The sequence below is a fragment of the Chelonia mydas genome, chromosome 4 (genome assembly GCF_015237465.2).
Source record: "Chelonia mydas isolate rCheMyd1 chromosome 4, rCheMyd1.pri.v2, whole genome shotgun sequence".
Lineage (NCBI taxonomy): Eukaryota > Metazoa > Chordata > Testudines > Cheloniidae > Chelonia > Chelonia mydas.
Window position 1 is genome coordinate 80,666,959 of NC_057852.1, and position 17,134 is coordinate 80,684,092.

General features: G+C 40.0%; 1 protein-coding gene across 1 annotated transcript in view; it reads right to left on the reverse strand.

Annotated features, from left to right (window-relative positions):
- CFAP97 (cilia and flagella associated protein 97) overlaps window positions 1–17,134 on the reverse strand; it is a 54,394-nt gene that overhangs the window by 10,714 nt on the left and 26,546 nt on the right. Inside the window, exon 4 of the mRNA XM_037897630.2 lies at window positions 5,464–5,732. Within this exon, the coding sequence (XP_037753558.1) occupies window positions 5,464–5,732 (269 nt within the window). The remainder of the gene's footprint in view (window positions 1–5,463; window positions 5,733–17,134) is intronic.

Consider the following 17,134-nt stretch of genomic DNA (forward strand, 5'->3'; position numbering starts at 1 on the left):
TCAAGTTATAAACCTTTGGGGGTGGGGGGAGGGGAAATCACAGTTTGAACAATACTCAGAGACTTGTTAGAGCTTAACAGCTAAAATCTTTGAAGATTTCATCTTCCCCAAGCATGCTCAAGCCTCTCACAGCTCGCTAATGCTGACCAGACTGCAGGTGCACTATCCTCAGAGCTTCTGAAGATGCTCCCACCAATCAAGGGCTATAGGGGACTTTCCCTATAATTGCTGCTCAAGGCCAGGGATGGGCTAGGCAGAAGAACCCAGAGCAGGGAACCTCTTAGTCCTATGCACTCAGTGACCCCCGCCCTTCCTGGCACCTCAGCAACATGTAGGAAGAAGGCATTTGATTGAAATGCAGAGGGCCAAGAGCCAATATTCCTGACTCATCATTCCTCTGCTGTCAGCAGTGAAATCCACTGGTAAAAAAAGTGTCCCATCCCCCTCTGGTGCTGGTCCACATAAAGGATAACAAGCTGCTGCCATCAGTTACTGCATTAGCTCAAGTGACAGAGTCTATGAGGTGAATCTAAAGATTCCAACCCTGCTGATGACCCATGTCAGTGTCAATATGATGCCACATGATGGAATCTCCTGGGGAGGGGTGGGGGGTGTCTGCTTTTAAAGCAAAGGAAATTATATAGAAGAAGCTGTGTTAAAAGGGACATTATGAAGGCTTCAAAGTCAAACATTTAAAAGTTAGGACATGCCAGAATTAAGGTTGCCTGTGCAGCCTTTATTTGGCTGCCATGTGCATATGCGTTATGATACAGTCTTTAATTGCATGATCATATAGTACTTTTCCCCCACCTGCTCTAGGGATGAATCAGGGTTGCATACTGAAGAAGACTGTCTGTGGGACCCCTGCAGAAGTTGGAAGATGTGTAGCGAATGAGGCAGAAGATTGTAGGATGGTCCCACAGTTAAGGCAGTTGAATGCAACCTGGAGAACTGGATTCTACCCCTGCTTCTACCACAGAGTGACTAAGTGATGCTAGACAAGTCACTAAAACCAAACTTTTCACAAGTGATCACTAACTGTGTGTTCGTCATTTTCTGGGTGTCTAACTTGAGACCTGGGGTCTGATTTGCTTAAGTGCTGAGCACTCACAGCTGCAACTGAAGTCAATGAGAACTGTGCTGTGAATATCTGAAATGCTATATAATGCTAAACACTCTGAAAAATCTGGTCCTAGGTATCTCAAAATTGGGCAGCCAAAATTAGTGGATACTTTAGACCTTAATCTCTCTATGATTCAGTTTGCCATTTGTAAAATGGAATAATAAACCCCCTCGACTCCAGCATGTGTTGTGAACATAAATTCGTTAATACTTGTGAAGCATTCAGATTCTATAGCAGTGGTCCCCAACCTTTCTGTGGGAATAGCACATTCCTATTCCCAACAGACTGCGGCGGGTGCCAAACACCCCGCTGCCGAAATGCCGCTGAGAAGCAGCAGTGAAAAGAAGCCTCGCCACCGAAAAATGGCAACACTTCTCGGCGATATTTCAACGGGCGGTTCTCAGGTGGCCAGACTCGGCGATGGCATTTCGGCAGCACGGTGTCCTGCGGGCGCACACAAGTGACCCTGCGGGCGCCATTGCACCCATGGGCATCGGGTTGGGGACCCCTGTGCTATAGTGATGAGGACCACAGAAAAGCCTATGAGGAAATTAATAATTCGGTCTTCAGAGCAGGGTTTGAAAAATGTGCAGTAAACACAACATGGGGCCACACACCCCGAACAACGAGGAGAAAAAAGTTGCTCATTAAGTGAGCACCGTCCATTCTGTGCACTGAATGAACGAGGGGTCCTGTAGAAAAAGAAACCAAAAACTATCTCTCATAATGCATACATATAAGGAGGCTGCATTAAGGCTGCACAGGCAGTCTGGATTCTGGCATTTCCTAGTTTTTGATGCTTGACTTTGCAACTTTAAAAATGTTCCTTTAACATAGTTTATGCAGACTAGTAGTTTGCATAATAAAATAAACTTTCAGCTCGTAAAGTACTTTAGGATACATTCCAGCCTATAAGCTTTAGCATGCTGACAATTATGTACTATGATTATATTCACACCGCATCTGGTTTAATGTGTGTCAATACAGACAGATATATACCTGCAGAAGTTAGAAAAATTATAACATAGCAGCAACATTTGTTCCACATTCCATTAGGAAAAAATAGGTTGACAGAAAAAAGAATATGCCAGACTTATTTTACAAGGATAAAACATTGTGTGACTCAATAGTATCCTCTACTGGTCAGTCATATTTTGTTCTTGCTATTTCAGATAGCAGCCTATAACCTAAACAAAATGATTAAACTTTCCTGCTTACAAAAACAAAGATTAAAAGAAATAGCCAATGGGAAAAGTTTGACATCCTATGAAGAATCAACTTGGAAAGAGGTAGTCATTAAAATGTCCACAATAAGAAAGATCTGAGGGCTGTATTAGTGACATTTTGAAGATTTATCAATTCATGTATTTCTATTCAGTTTTATGCTGCTGACTATCTAGGGCAGTGGCTCTCAAACTTTCCAGACTACTGTATCCCTTTCAGGAGTCTGATTTGTCTTGTGTACTCCCAAGTTATACCCCACTTAAAAAAATCAGATATAAAAATACAAAAAAGTGTCAGAGCATTCATTACTGAAAAATTGTTCACTTTCTCATTTTTACCATATAATTATAAAATAAATCAATTGGAATATAAATATTGTACTTTTATTTCAGTGTATAGTATACAGAGCAGTATAAACAAGTCATTGTCTGTATGAAATTTTAGTTTGTACTGACTTCACTAGTGCTTTTTACGTAGCCTGTTGTAAAACTAGGCAAATATCTAGATGAGTTGATGTACCCCCTGGAAGACCTCTGCGTACCCCTAGTTGAGGGCCTCTGCTCTAGGGGATAACTCCTGTACAGAAACTCTGCTCTAGGGGATAACTTCTGTACTGTACAAATGAGTATTTGTGGTAGTTTTCTTCTTGGGCTAAAAGCAAACATCAGGAACATCTTCAGAAATATTTATCACACGTTAAGGGAGTAATCTATGAAATGGCTAATTGAATTTTGGAGTATGCAAACGTGAAGTCATTCATTTTTGATCCCAAAGATTCTAAAGCAATAGATGGTTGGGTAATACTGACAAAGAAAGGTACTTGTGGATTCAAGTTAGCAGTAACAAAGATAGACGTGCATCACAGGTGGTAAGAGAGACTAACTGGCACAATGTTTAGATAAGAAAAAAGGCAAATTATAACAGTGTATCATGTTATGATTGGGGTCTACCTGGAGCATGGCATCTGGTTTTCAGCACCATGCCTGTCCAGAAAATGTACAAACTCTGGAGGAGATCCTGAGAAAAACTACTAAATTTGTCAAAGATATGGGAACCCCAGCTATAGTGGCAGGCAGAAGAATCTAAGCTTACAACTGAGAAGCTGATGGGGTTAAGGAAATCTTATTGCAATATACCTAAAAAGAGACCACAAAAACTTGAGTAAGGTCCTATTCCAAATAAGCAACAAAGGAAATTAAGAGACTATGCAAAGCTTAGCTATGTGGTAGTCTGGCACGCTGTAAGATTTATCAACATGATTTTTTCTAGATGACAACGAGCATCACACATCTGTAACTTGTGTTTATGCCAAATTCTTCACACTAAAATTACAATTTAAATTCATACACTACATGCATAACTTACTTTAAAAAAGCAACCTGACAGAGGTGTGGGTGAATATGGGGATAAGCATAGCCCACGAGAGAGAAGAAGAGTCTTTGGCATCCCGGCAGAATTGGTATTAGGATTGCTTGGTCTGACTACATTTTCTCAGATGTACATGTAGGAGCCTGTTTTGGACTAGTGCTTGTGCTTTACCTCTGATGATGGTATAAGAAACACAATGTGGCAATCCAGAATACAAGTGGCCAAAGGAACATATCACTGATAAATTCGTAGTTTAAACAGCCTATTAAAAAGAAAGATCGCAGGCAAACTGTCATGTAGGATATCTAAATATTTCCATGCCTCAATCACATTCCAGAAAAAAGGAAAATCCCAATTTATTCTTTTTTAAATGGACAACTTGATTCCCTCTATACTGAACTGAATATAACAAGATTATGCAATCTAACTTAAACGTCTATTAAAATTGTAACAAACAAGGTGTAGGGTATATGACCGTAGTTAAGAGATGCTGATGGCCCCCATACACTTGTCACAGGTAGGGCCCTACCAAATTCATGGTCCATTTTGGTCAATTTCACAGTCACAGGATTTTAAAAATGGTAAATTTCATGATTTCAGCTATTTAAATCTGAAATTTCACAGTGTTGTAATTGTAGGTGTCCCCCAAAAAGGAGTTGTGGGCGTGGGGTCACAAGGTTATTGTAGGGGAGGAAGCTGCATTACTGCTACCCTTACTTCTGCGTTGCTGCTGATGGCAGCGCTGCCTTCAGAGCTGGGCTCCTGGCCAGCAGCTGCTGCTCTCCAACTGCTCAGCTCTGAAGGCAGCGCTGCCATCAGCGGCAGTGCAGAAGTAAGGGAAGCAGTAACGCAACCCCCCCACTACAATAACCTTGTGACCCCTCTACAACTCCCTTTTGGGTCAGGACCCGCAATTTGAGAAATGCAGGTCTCCACTGTGAAATCTGTATAGTAAAAAGGAGTTGTGTGTGTGTCTGTGTGTGGGGGGGGGGGTCAGAAGGTTACTGTAGGGGGGATGCGTTACTGCTCCCTTACTTCTGCACTGCGAAACAATGTTAACCGGGACGACTTTAAGTGAGGAGTTACTGTATATAGGTTCAACATAATGGGACAAGCAGAGAGCTACAGATATTGAAAATGATGGCAGGTTATACAAATAGTTATTTCTGATTCAGTTTAAGTCATACGATTTATTCTTTGTGTATCAATATACTTAATGGGTTTTGTTGTCAGCGTGTAGATATGGTTTCCCCGCCTCTTAAGACCAGGCATGCAGAAAAACTAGTATGTGCCGAGTTAGTTTAGTCTACTTAATCTGCCACCCAGAACTGAGGATACATTATCTAGATTTAAATAGAAGCTGTTTCCCTCAAGTAGAACATTTCTACAGGAAAGAAAAGCCATACCATTTTAAATCCATTTCACATACTGAAAAAAACACTCTTGTTTTGTCAAAGTAAGATGATATATTTTTCTTTCAAATATATGTACATACTGCGTGTTCAGATACCATAGAGATGGAGGCCATACAAGTACCTAGGATATTATTTCACACTCCTGCCTAACTACATAAGGCCATCAGTTATTTCAACAACATTTATTCTGGCCTTAATATAATAAAAGTTTAAAAAACTAAAGAGAAACTTCAAGTGCTATCTTATTAGCTTGGCAACCATTTAATAGTGGCCCATCTGATAGCAAGCAGCCTTTCCCTCTACATTGATCCAAAACAATACTTTTTAACCTACCAGATTCTCTCTTTCAATCCTTTGCTGCTCCTTTTGCCTGTTGAGAGCACTATGGTACAACTTAGGCGGCAGGGCAGCAGGTTTCTTCAGAGTGGCACTTTTGCTCCTGGGCTTTGCAGATTGTCTGGACAGTTCTTTTAACAGCCTTTGGTTTTCCCGATCAATTTGTCTTACTTCGTCATTTGTGAAAGAGTAATTTTTCCTTGACCCTGGAGCTGGCTGATCAATGACCAGTTGTTGCTGTTCCTTTTTCTCCAAATGTAGAAAAGCTTTAAAAAAAAAAAAAAAAGCAAAAAACACACAGATGAAAGACACCACGTGCAAATAATTTGATATTACTAGGATTTATTTATTAGACCTAAAAAAATAAGTCAGAATTTTTGAACATGTGGGCCTGCAGTTCAGCATTTAGACACCTAAATAAGTGGCCTTATTTTCATTAATGTCAAGCACCATCAACATTTTATTTTAATGGAAGATGCCTGGCACCCCTGCAAATCATGCCACTTATTTAGTTAGAAAATGTTAGCCATCATGTTTTCTGCCCCTCTCGGTTTTAAACTGAAGAATCACACTTAGGACCTGTGCCTGAAAGGTGCTAAGCACCTGTGACTCCCACTGACATGGGGCTGAGGGTGCTGCGTACTTACCTCTCAGGCGTTAAAGAGCCATCAGCATGCACATGCACACAGTATATACTGTAGATACTTTAACGAGGCAGAGCAAAGAGAAAAGAAGACTGTGTTATGGACACAAATCAGCAATGTGCAAAGCTGTTTCCTTTTGACTGTTATCAGCACAAGCTAGGCTCCAGGCAACCAAGAACCTACTGCTCTGTACCTTTACGCACATGCTCCTACACTCCCTTGTCCAGTGATAAAGTATAGTCAGGGAAGACTTTAGCTAAAGGAGCAACTATCTTCACTGTAAAAAGAAAAGGAGGACTTGTGGCACCTTAGCGACTAACCAATTTATTTGAGCATGAGCTTTCGTGAGCTACAGCTCACTTCTTCACTGTAGTTATTGTGGCACCAACAATCATTACAGATGTCACAGTAATCACATATATGCATGTGTGTCTATTGTTAATAGCATGCTACCATAGCACTAAACACAGGTATTTCACGATGATTGGTGGCACAGCAGTGCAGTATCATTTGTGATACTAACAGGAGCCTCACAGAAGTTTTCTAGCAGTTGTAAAACAGTTTCAGGAAGGCCAGGGCTAGAAACTACCCCATGGCACCATCAATTAAGGTAAAATGAAGTTTTAGATGTTAACACAGCGTTTGCTCCCAACATGTACAAAGTTCTATAAAATATCTGCCCCAATTGTGCAATTGTGATAGAATCACATTTTGGATACAGGAGCAGTTGCCTTTGTGAGGAATACAGGAACTAGGAGGAGAAAGTTGAGAACACAGCACTGGAACAAGGAGACAAAATGTATTTCCGAAAATTACTATGAATTTGGTACAGGACTCCCAAACAGAAGAGTTTTACAAGTGATCCTTGTTGGAGAGAGAGAAATAAGCGAATAAATGTATGGCCACTTTAAAACAAATAACGGAGAAAAAGAGATGAACCTGGCCTAGAAGTATTTAAATAGTCAATAAACAAAGAATTAAAATAGTGATATGGCAGCATAGACCAAAAGTCAAGCTTGAAAACACACACAATTCACACCTCAGAGTACTTCAATATGCCAAGGCAGATTCAGCATTTTTAAAATGGGCAATTCCTTGGATGGGAAATATTTGGTTCCAGGTGAAAAGATAATCAGCATTAAAGGCCAAGCCTCTCAAAAGTGATTATTGGATGTCCGGGTTTTGGTGCCATTCCACACAGCTTCAAGGAGCACAATTTTCAGCAAATACTGAGCACCACCTTAGTAAAAAATTGGCTCCTTTAAAGGTATTTCAAGTTAGGTTCTCAAAAACTAAGGCACTCAAAATTCCTAGTCATTTTTGGAAAACTTGACCTGAGCGCTAACACTCGCAATGAGCCAGAAAAGCTTTCATTCAAATACAAACAGTTCCCATGGGAACAATTGAACTTGACCAAGCCAGAAGAACCTCCGATAAATGTAAAAACTGAACTTCGGCAACACTAACTGCAGGACAGGTCACATCAGGAAAGACAGTTTAGTCAATTTATCAAGCTAGTATGCAAATTACCATGTAATATATACTACAATGCAAAATTAGTGAAGACCAAGCGTGCACATAACACATTAAAATGCCTTGAAAAACATCTTTGCAACTTAGTACTTCATTTATAAACAGAAGTACAATTATTTACCAAAGTCATTCAAAGATACAAATCTGGGTTCTGACTCATCCAGATAAACCCACAGAAGACAAAAAGGAACAAACTAAGAATACCTATGCTATATGATTCATGTGGAAAAATGAAATGGCAGTGCTCTTCCTTAACACAACAATATCAAATATATCTCCGTGGGAACACGCAGAGCAAAAGCTGCAGAACATGAAAGTACTTGGAAGAGAGATACTAGTCACTTGGAAAATAGTCTGTAAAAGAGATTTGTTACATATTGTGAATGACAAACGTACACAATTGCCAACTTTATTACTCCAAAGATGTTGAAGACAAATGATCCCCTACAGCCATACTTCTTATGATTTCATAAGGTAGGCAAGGTCAGCACTTGGATAGGATCCAAGAGGGAAAACCAGGTTACTCTGAGAAAAAGTTTTCAACCAATTCCCTAGAATTGTGTTGGGGTCACTAAGCTGTTGGCAATGCAATCTCTCAGAAGAGACTATTCAGCCCCTGAATACTTGCTACTGAAGATCCCACACACTTCTCACACAGGAGGGAAGTGTTACTATCGGTCTACTGTTCAAATTCCACTTTGGTATGTTCAATTCCATCTCTTACCACACTGCTCCAATCATGTGGTACCTCCACCTCCTTGCCCAGAGATTAGTGATTACTGCTCTAGGGTTGCTGGATAGGGGACGCCTCACTGCTGTTGCTTTTTCTGCATCGTCTCTCACCACCACAATGTCTTCAGCCATGTTGCAGGTGTGACGGTGCACCCCATAAGGCTTTGTGGAAATATGCTTATGAATGTATATGACATAACTGGATTATGTTTTATGCTACATATACCATGCAACATAGCTCTGTAAAGGTTATGATCTACTGAATCTATTCATCCTATCTGTATGCATGTATCATTTTTGTATTCGAAGTTATGAATATTGGCGGTGTACTTGCTTGATTTTTAAGTAGCCTTAGTAAAGCATTTGGTCAGCTTCTTGAGAAAGGAATGTGCAAATTAAGTGCCCAATCAAGAAATATTTAATGAACAATGGTTCTTGGAAAGCTCCAATCCACGCAAGAAGTCTTCCTGGAGACATTCAAGATAGCATGCAATATCTGCTGTCTGTAAAAACTGAGTCATGCATGGACATGTGACTTGCCCATGTGACTTCAAAAGCTCCATCTTGGAGCTGGACTTTGCGTAGGAGAGAGGAGGGGGTCTCCACTCACAAGAGAAGGTCTATTTAAGCCCATGGAAGACCCCTCCATTTTGTCTTCAGCTGGCTCAAGAGATAGCCTCTCCACCCCAAAGGATACCTGAAAGAAACTGGAAATGAAGGACAGTAACCACAGGGGATGTGAGTGATTGCTGGACCCAGATTAGAAGGAGACTAGTCTGTAAAAGGAAGCTTACTGGAACACCTCTGAGGATGAGGTTTTAATCTGTATTCAGTTTTCTTACTGTATTAGGCATAGACTTGCGTGTTCTATTTTATTTTGCTTGGTAATTCACTTTGTTCTGTCTGTTACTACTTGGAACCACTTAAATCCTACTTTCTGTATTTAATGAAATCACTTTTTACTTATTATTTAACCCAGAGTATGTATTAATACCTGGGGGTGGGGGGAGTGGGGGGGACAGCTGTGCATACCTCTCTATCAGCGTTATATAGAGGGCGAACAATTTATGAGTTTACCCTGTATAAGCTTTATACAGGGTAAAATGGATTTATTTAGGGTTTGGACCCCATTGGGAGTTGAGCATCTGAGTATTAGAGACAGGAACACTTCTTACGCTGCTTTCAGTTAAGCTTTCAGTTTGTTCAGACCTGGGTCTGTGTTTGTGGCCAGCAAGCGTGTCTGGCACAGCCAGGCAGGGCTCTGGAGTCCCAAGCTGGCAGGGAAAGCAGGGGCTGAAGTAGTCTTGGCACATCAGCTGGCAGCCCCAAGGGGGTTTCTGTGATCCAACCCGTCACAGCAGGCTCCAGGTTCTGAAGCTCCACTGTCCAGCCCAACTATTAGCGATTTTAGCCATCAGTTATTTTCACTGGGTAAGAGGGGAACTATGCCACAGCCGCTTCCTCTGCATCATCTCTCATCGCAACCCAGCTCGTCTCTGATTGGCCCATGATGCTAACCTCTATCACCCTATTTGTTAAATTTTCAAAACAAATATGCTTGTGCTTTCTCTCATGCTGCCCCTCCTGCTTGGGAGGGGCTCCCTAATAGTATCTGCAAAGCTACCTCATTATCAATCTTCGTTTCCCATCTCAAAACTCTCCTTTGCTGCGATGCCTATAAAAAAACCTGACAACAGTTATGCCCTTGGTGTGCTGAGATCACAACCTATTACACTGACCAATACTGTTTCCTTGTACTCCCCCACTTCTGTCTGTATCCATCTGTTGTCTCGTCTTATGTTTCGACTAAGCTCTTTGAGGCAAGGGCCATCTTTTTTGGCTCTGTTGTACACCACCTAGCACAGTCTGATCCTGGCCCATGACCAGAGCTCCTATTACGGCAATACAAGTAATGCCATAACTAAACACAAGACTTTTCACTTCACGTCCTAACTGGTATAGCAGAACACAGTAATGCTACATAACATTTGTCACAATTCATCCCAAAGATGGCTGTACTCCAACGAAGAATAAAGCAATTCCTACATATATAGTTAATAAACTTCATCAAGCTCTTTGAGATCCTTAGAGATCAATATGCATAAGTCTCATTACCTCACTTATCTTCTGCCTTCATAGATTTCTTTACTGCTCTGATACATTCTTAAGAGCATAAGGAATGTAGTAGTGAAAAAAAGTAATGAAGGTATGAGGTAGGGCAAATACCAGTCTCAGTCCACTCAGTACTGGTCTGCAAATGCTTTCAGGATTGCCTCAGGGGATCCAAAAAACCTCTCAACCAACTGTTTACGTGGAAGTGGTATGCAGGAGCTGCATCGCCCTATATTTATTTCAGAAGTCTTATGCAGGCAGTAGTGTGCAATTTTTACAGCATAGAGCTGGCATCTTGCTGGGAACCCTGGGACAACTAATACATATTTACATACATTTACATGCATTGTACCAGTTTGATATCCTCAGATGGATTTATTCATCTATGTTTCATTTACTCGTTCATTTTACAAACTATAAACCTGTTTTTCTTCCCTTTCAGTTTTATTCTCTTCTCTTTCCTTCTGTCATTTTATTTTTTGTGCCTTTTCCCCCTCCTCTTCTCTACTTCCTCAGCTTCCCATCACTCCCTGTCTCTTTTCTTCCATTCTTTCCACTGTATACTCCTTTCATCCTTCTCCATTCACCTCATCAATGCCTTGGCCACCATCACTACCTCACCATTAACATGAGCTATTCCACTTGCAACCTGAAGAGAGGCTCTGCTCCTCTCCCCGAGGCTATTCGATCTAGGTGGTCTCACTATTATTAATGCTGTAATATGGAGCTCAATTCTGTTACCAGCCTGTTGATGGCTCCTGAGGATAATGGGTTGCTGACAGTAGTATAGCAGGTGCACAAACACTGGAAAGGAACAGCTAGTGACCCAGAAAGGGGAAAAGCTGTGGAATCTCACTAAGGAAAAGTTCTGCGATGAAGTGCTACTCAGTGCTGCCTCTTAATGGCAGACTTTTGGGCTGCCAAAAACAAACCATTCTCCACACCTTGACATGTTGAGCCACACAAGGCCCATGAGTTTTGCACTAGGATTCCGAGCTGGTAGTGTCTGTGCTGCAATCAGACAGGATTTCTAAGGAAATCCCCTGTCTTAAAATCTTTCGCTACTCATCAGCCATCTGTTTTTCTGTGGCTCTTGGCTCTTACTTGTCTATGACCAGTATACATTTCTTCCCAGTATGGCTTATGGTGTGGCCTGCACAAAGAAACACAACTGGGTTAGAAATTTCAGTTAGTTCGCCCATTCATAGTTGCTAAAAACAGCATGAATCACTGTGTCAGATTGGACGCACAATCTACTTAATTTATTGAGTAATAAAATAACTTCAGAGCTCTTTCCTAATGTAAATTTTGGAACCCACTAATACCATGATAAATGGCACTTACGCATCTCAACCCTTCATTGATTGAAGCCTCTACACAGAGAGCATCTTCTAACTGAGAGTGCCTTAGTTTCTTGAAATGGGTAAATAATCCCAGTCTTGTTCTATTATACAGTCCCTATGGAGCACAGTAAAGATTAAATATTTAGTCAAGGAAAAAATACATACATGTTTTCTCATGAGAGCAAAACATTAGCAACCTTAGCACTACAAATTAAATGCTTGTTCCTACCCAACCAGATAATACTGCGTAATCTCACTAAAATCACACCTTACTAAACTGCACTGAAAATACATAAGGGGAGGAGCTATCTAGTGAAGTACAGGAGCTTAGGGTTGATAAGGGTGACACAATGTTCCCATGGGTCAACTAGGGTTATAAGCAACATATCACACTTCCCTTCCTCTCTTCTGGTACCCTGTTCTGCTCTGTACACTCTCCCTGAAGGTCTGGTACTGGCCAGACAGGGTACTGTGCTAGACAGACTCTTGGCCTGACCCAGTATGGCAGTTCTTATGATTGTGTTTATTCAACCAGCTGTATAACTGGTTGAATAAATTTATCTGAATATTTACTAAGATATTTGCCGCTAACATTTAAGCAGATAAGATTTCAAGTTATTACAAGTTTGTGATATGCCCCCTCCACTACTCCTTTCCTTAACTTCATTCTTTGATGATTACAATGACTATCCACTATTTTATACTATACAGACCGGTACAGTAAAGTCCTATTTAGGGCTCAGATCCTTCACACCAAGCACGTGGGTGAACCCCTACTTCAAATGGCATTTTGAAAGGCGTAAGGGTTCAGTTACACTACATCCATTGCAAGATCAGGGCCTAGCTTATGACCAGAGTAATGTCCTCTGCTATAGGATTTCCAATAGGCAGAAACATGAAAACCAAGGCTTCGTTCCTTGGGCATGGAGAGGAAGGAGAAAATATGAAGGGGAGTGGGAGAAAAATTATAGGCATATATAAATATGAAGGCAGTCTTCATAATGTAACCTGATGAATGCCCTTTTACCTCCAAGCCTGCACAAACCTGATAGGGGAGATGACGGACTGGCAAGGAGAATTCTGTGGTTGTCGAGGGAGATTTTAAACAGAAAAACAAAGGGGTGTGAAATATTATAGGCTTTTTATGGTGCTCATAAACATTAATTTAATTATCCTTACAATAGTTCTGTGTGGTAGGGAACCAAAAAACACAAATTAAATGATCTGATCAAGGTCATACAGAAAGTCTGTAGCAGACCCAAATATAGAAGCCAGATCTCCTGAATCCCAGTACAGGGCCTTAACCACAAGAATACCCACCCTCTTCATGGGAAGGAACTGAATGGAAAGGGTGCAAGAAAAGGGAATGCTGAAAAGTAAACTACTAATGGTAGAGTGAAAGTGAAAAAGGGATTTCAGGGAATGGATTTAATTTAAAGACAACACTGTGAAGGTTAATCGAGAGGCTGACATGAATGAGATCATTTTCTGCATTACATGATCCACAAGAAGATTTTTTGACAGGCTCACTTTTTGTTAATTAGTAACAGGCCTATCAAAAAGGCATCTAGGTTCCACAAGTGACCAGTCAGCATGGCCTCAAAATGTCAGACTCTCTTCCAATCCCCTACCAATCTATCAAAAGTTAGGTTAAACAAATTTGCCTTGCATCATGCCCCAAAGGTCATCACATTCTGGCTTTGGTGGACTGTAAGCAGGCATTCCAGAGAGAGTATCCCCCTCCATTCACTTCCCTCTCCAAAGCTCACCTATAGAGACTGACAACGCTTATCCACAAACAGAAATTGTGCCAGTTTAACTAACGGTACCATGTTGCATTGGTTTAGTTAAATCACTGCAATTTTATTTGTAGATTGGGCCTTAAAAAATAATACTAGTGCTCAGACATGAGAAACAGAGCTCCTTAGACAAGCCTACTCACCTGATTTCTTAATCTGAATAACTAATGATTGCTTTGAGACCTTTTCTAGACTGAAATGTATTTGTGTAAGATGTGGAAAGGTTAAGTGGTCTGAAAAGATTTTTCAATTTCTGAAATTTTGATATACCCAGTTTAGTTTCTGATTAACAAACAGCAGTAACAAATAGCAGTACTTGCATGTGTAGAGTCATGCAGAGTACATTTCTAATTTCCTCTTAGAAGTGAAACACTGAAAGAGATGTTTTGGTAATAAGGGCCTTCGATGGTTTCCATGGAGAGAAGGTTGACTTTTAAATCTATAAGCACAGATAATGATAGCAATAAACAATTCAGCAACTCAAACATTCAGATGATCTAGCAGAATAAAAATCCAACCTCTTAATTATTGAGCCTAGCGAGTTAAAGTAGAGTGGTAGGGTTGATTTAGCTGTCTTACGTGATTTAAATTGCCGCGTCAGCACAAATACGTATCTCTACACCAGTCCTCCAGTCCAAGTAGGGAATTACGTTGCGTCAATGCTTGTACCAACACTTGTACCTCAGGACTTGCCAGATATTCTATTTTACTCTGTTCCATTGTCACATGTATAATACAAATTAAAGGATACACAAAGATTAAATAGGATCAAGTGTTTATGTAGGATGTCTATCAGTCTAAATCAATACTTCTTGTAATAAATCAAACAAAATATTTTCTAGACAATTGATTTTATATGGATTGTATCAACGAGAAAAAGGAAATATTTATTTGAATGATAAACCTTGCATGATTAGACACCTTCAGAAACAAAGTTGATGTTTATTCATTTATATTACAAGGAAGACAATAAAAACCCTTCAGATATCAGAAAATATGCATCTTTTCACAGATTTTTAGGGAAGTCTAAATTTCTTTTAAAATTTAAAATTTAAGAAGAGATCCTAAAGTTTCTAGCTTTTCAAAATATGAAGGCAGTCTTCATAATGTAACCTGATGAATGCCCTTTTACCTCCAAGCCTGCACAAACCTGATCTGATGAAACAGTGATTTTTAAATCTAAGAGTATAATAAATTTTTTTCAATGGTCTGTTTTAATTTGGATGTAGGAATGCTACTCTTGCTTAACAGACTCAAACCACTATCATCCAGCAAATGCACTTGCTCAGCATGGCTGGGAACATCTATCATATACCTGAATGGAGAAGCCCTAGAAATAGGTCTTGAACCTTTGATCATGCAAAGATAAATTCTGTTTTCTGGAGAAGAGACCATAGTAAAGGGTAAACACAATTGCAATGCATTCAGCTGAATGTAGTCAAGTTTGCACCACCTTACAGTTTTCCATAATAGTTTGTTTGAAACCAGCAGGCCATTTAGTTACATAGTAATGATACTAAGCTCAGATAGTGCTTTATGAGGTAATGTACATATAATCCCTATTTTACTGATGAAGTATCTAAGACAGAGGAGAAATTAAATGACTTGCTAAAGGACATGTAGCAGGTCAGTGGCAGCGCCAAGGATAGAGTCCAGGTCTCCCAACTGCCAGTCCAATACCCTATTCACTGCATCATTCTGTGTCCCATACTAAGTTAATAGAGAACACATAAGAAGGAATTTATTGATTAATCCTCACAGCAACCCAGTTGGTATCAACCTGGTTTAACAGATGAGGAAATAGATGAGGAAACAAAGGGTCAAATTCTGTAATGTTTTATCTCATTACTATTTCATTCATTCATGAGACTTCAGTGGAGATACACCTGGCATAAGTCAGCACAAACTTTGGCTTATAGAGGATCAAGTGACTTGCCTAAGGCCATAGAGTAAGTCAGTAGTATAGTGGAGGTTAGAACTCTGGAGTTCCTAGCTCCCAGTCCTGTGCTCAATTCATCTCTTATCTGTGGAATCTTAGTGCCTTTCAGTGACAACCAACACTAGATATAAATAGGGTCCAGAAAACCAGCACAAGAAAAATCCCCCAAATTCCAGAGCTGGCTGGGGCATGGAGAGTAGAAATGGAAATCCTTTTTCAGACAATGCTGAAAGTATTCTTGCCTATCAATTTTGTCCACAGTGTATTTATTATTTCCTGTTTGATAAATTTGTTTTCAGATTACTCAGACTGCAACAGAAAAGATAATGCATCTCACACATTTATGGTTTCAAATTTTAAAATTATAGCGTTATAGTTCAGATCTTATTCTAATTTTCTATAAAGTATTAAAGATTAGTCTGATACATGAGCAAAACAGAAGTAAAGTCCATGTATGAAACTCTTATATACGAAAACTGTATATACTATGCACTCTAACATTGGAGCGGCGTAACGCTATTTGCAGAATCACAAGCACTGTCACAATGAATACAGCTTCGCCATGGAAAGTGGAGAAAATGACATACACAGAAATTTACTAAGCTAAGATATTAAGTATTCATATCAAATTAGCGCCATAAGGCCTCATTCAGGATTGGGTCCCTCTTGGGCTGGCTACTGTGCCAACAGAGGTTGAGAGTTCCTGCCACAAAGAGTTTACAATCTCTAAATTTGGCCACAACAATCAAAGCCCCATTTTATATTAACCTGTAGATGAAGACCACATGTTTGAACTCCCACATTTCCCCTCCCACCTAGGTTATGGGTTTTATTTTTTTTTAAATTGTATTTAAAAATTTTCTGAAAAAATGATCAACTTGCTCTCACCTGTTCTCCTTCAGTAGTGAATGGCCTGGGATCTTCCTCATACCGATGTATTTAAAATCTCATACAGCATGGACATGATCTGTCAGGCACTGAAATGCTAATGGTAACTCTTATAATCAGCATGTCATAATTGATAATCAGCATAATGACATCAGCACTGCTTCATAATGGAATGCCATAAGTAACCTCAAATGTGAGCTGAATTTTTTTAAAAGTATGAACCACATCATATACCACACCACACTGTTGAGCATTTATATAGTGCTTTAGAGAGGTGCTGCCAAGTGAAAGTGCACTTGGACTCACTGGAGGGCAGAAGGAGAGTCAAGAAAGGGGCAAAGACTGCCCAAAAGGTTGGAGTCCTATGCCTCCTTCCACTCCCTGCCATATATAAACTTGAGAAAGTGGGCGAGTCTTGAAATTTTACCTAGTTCATCCTTGAAGGCATCAATATTTATTTTTATTTTCAGAATTAATAATCCTGATTTTGGACAGACACAGCCCTTAGTTTTTATATTTAATTTTACTCATTTCTATAGTACCTACTGCAATGGTTACAGAGATTAACACACAAATCAGATGGGCTATCCAGAAAGAATAAGAACAAACACTAAGCCATATAAACAAGCCTCACATAAGATCCCGAGACTCTAAAGGCATGGGGTTCTCAAATGACAC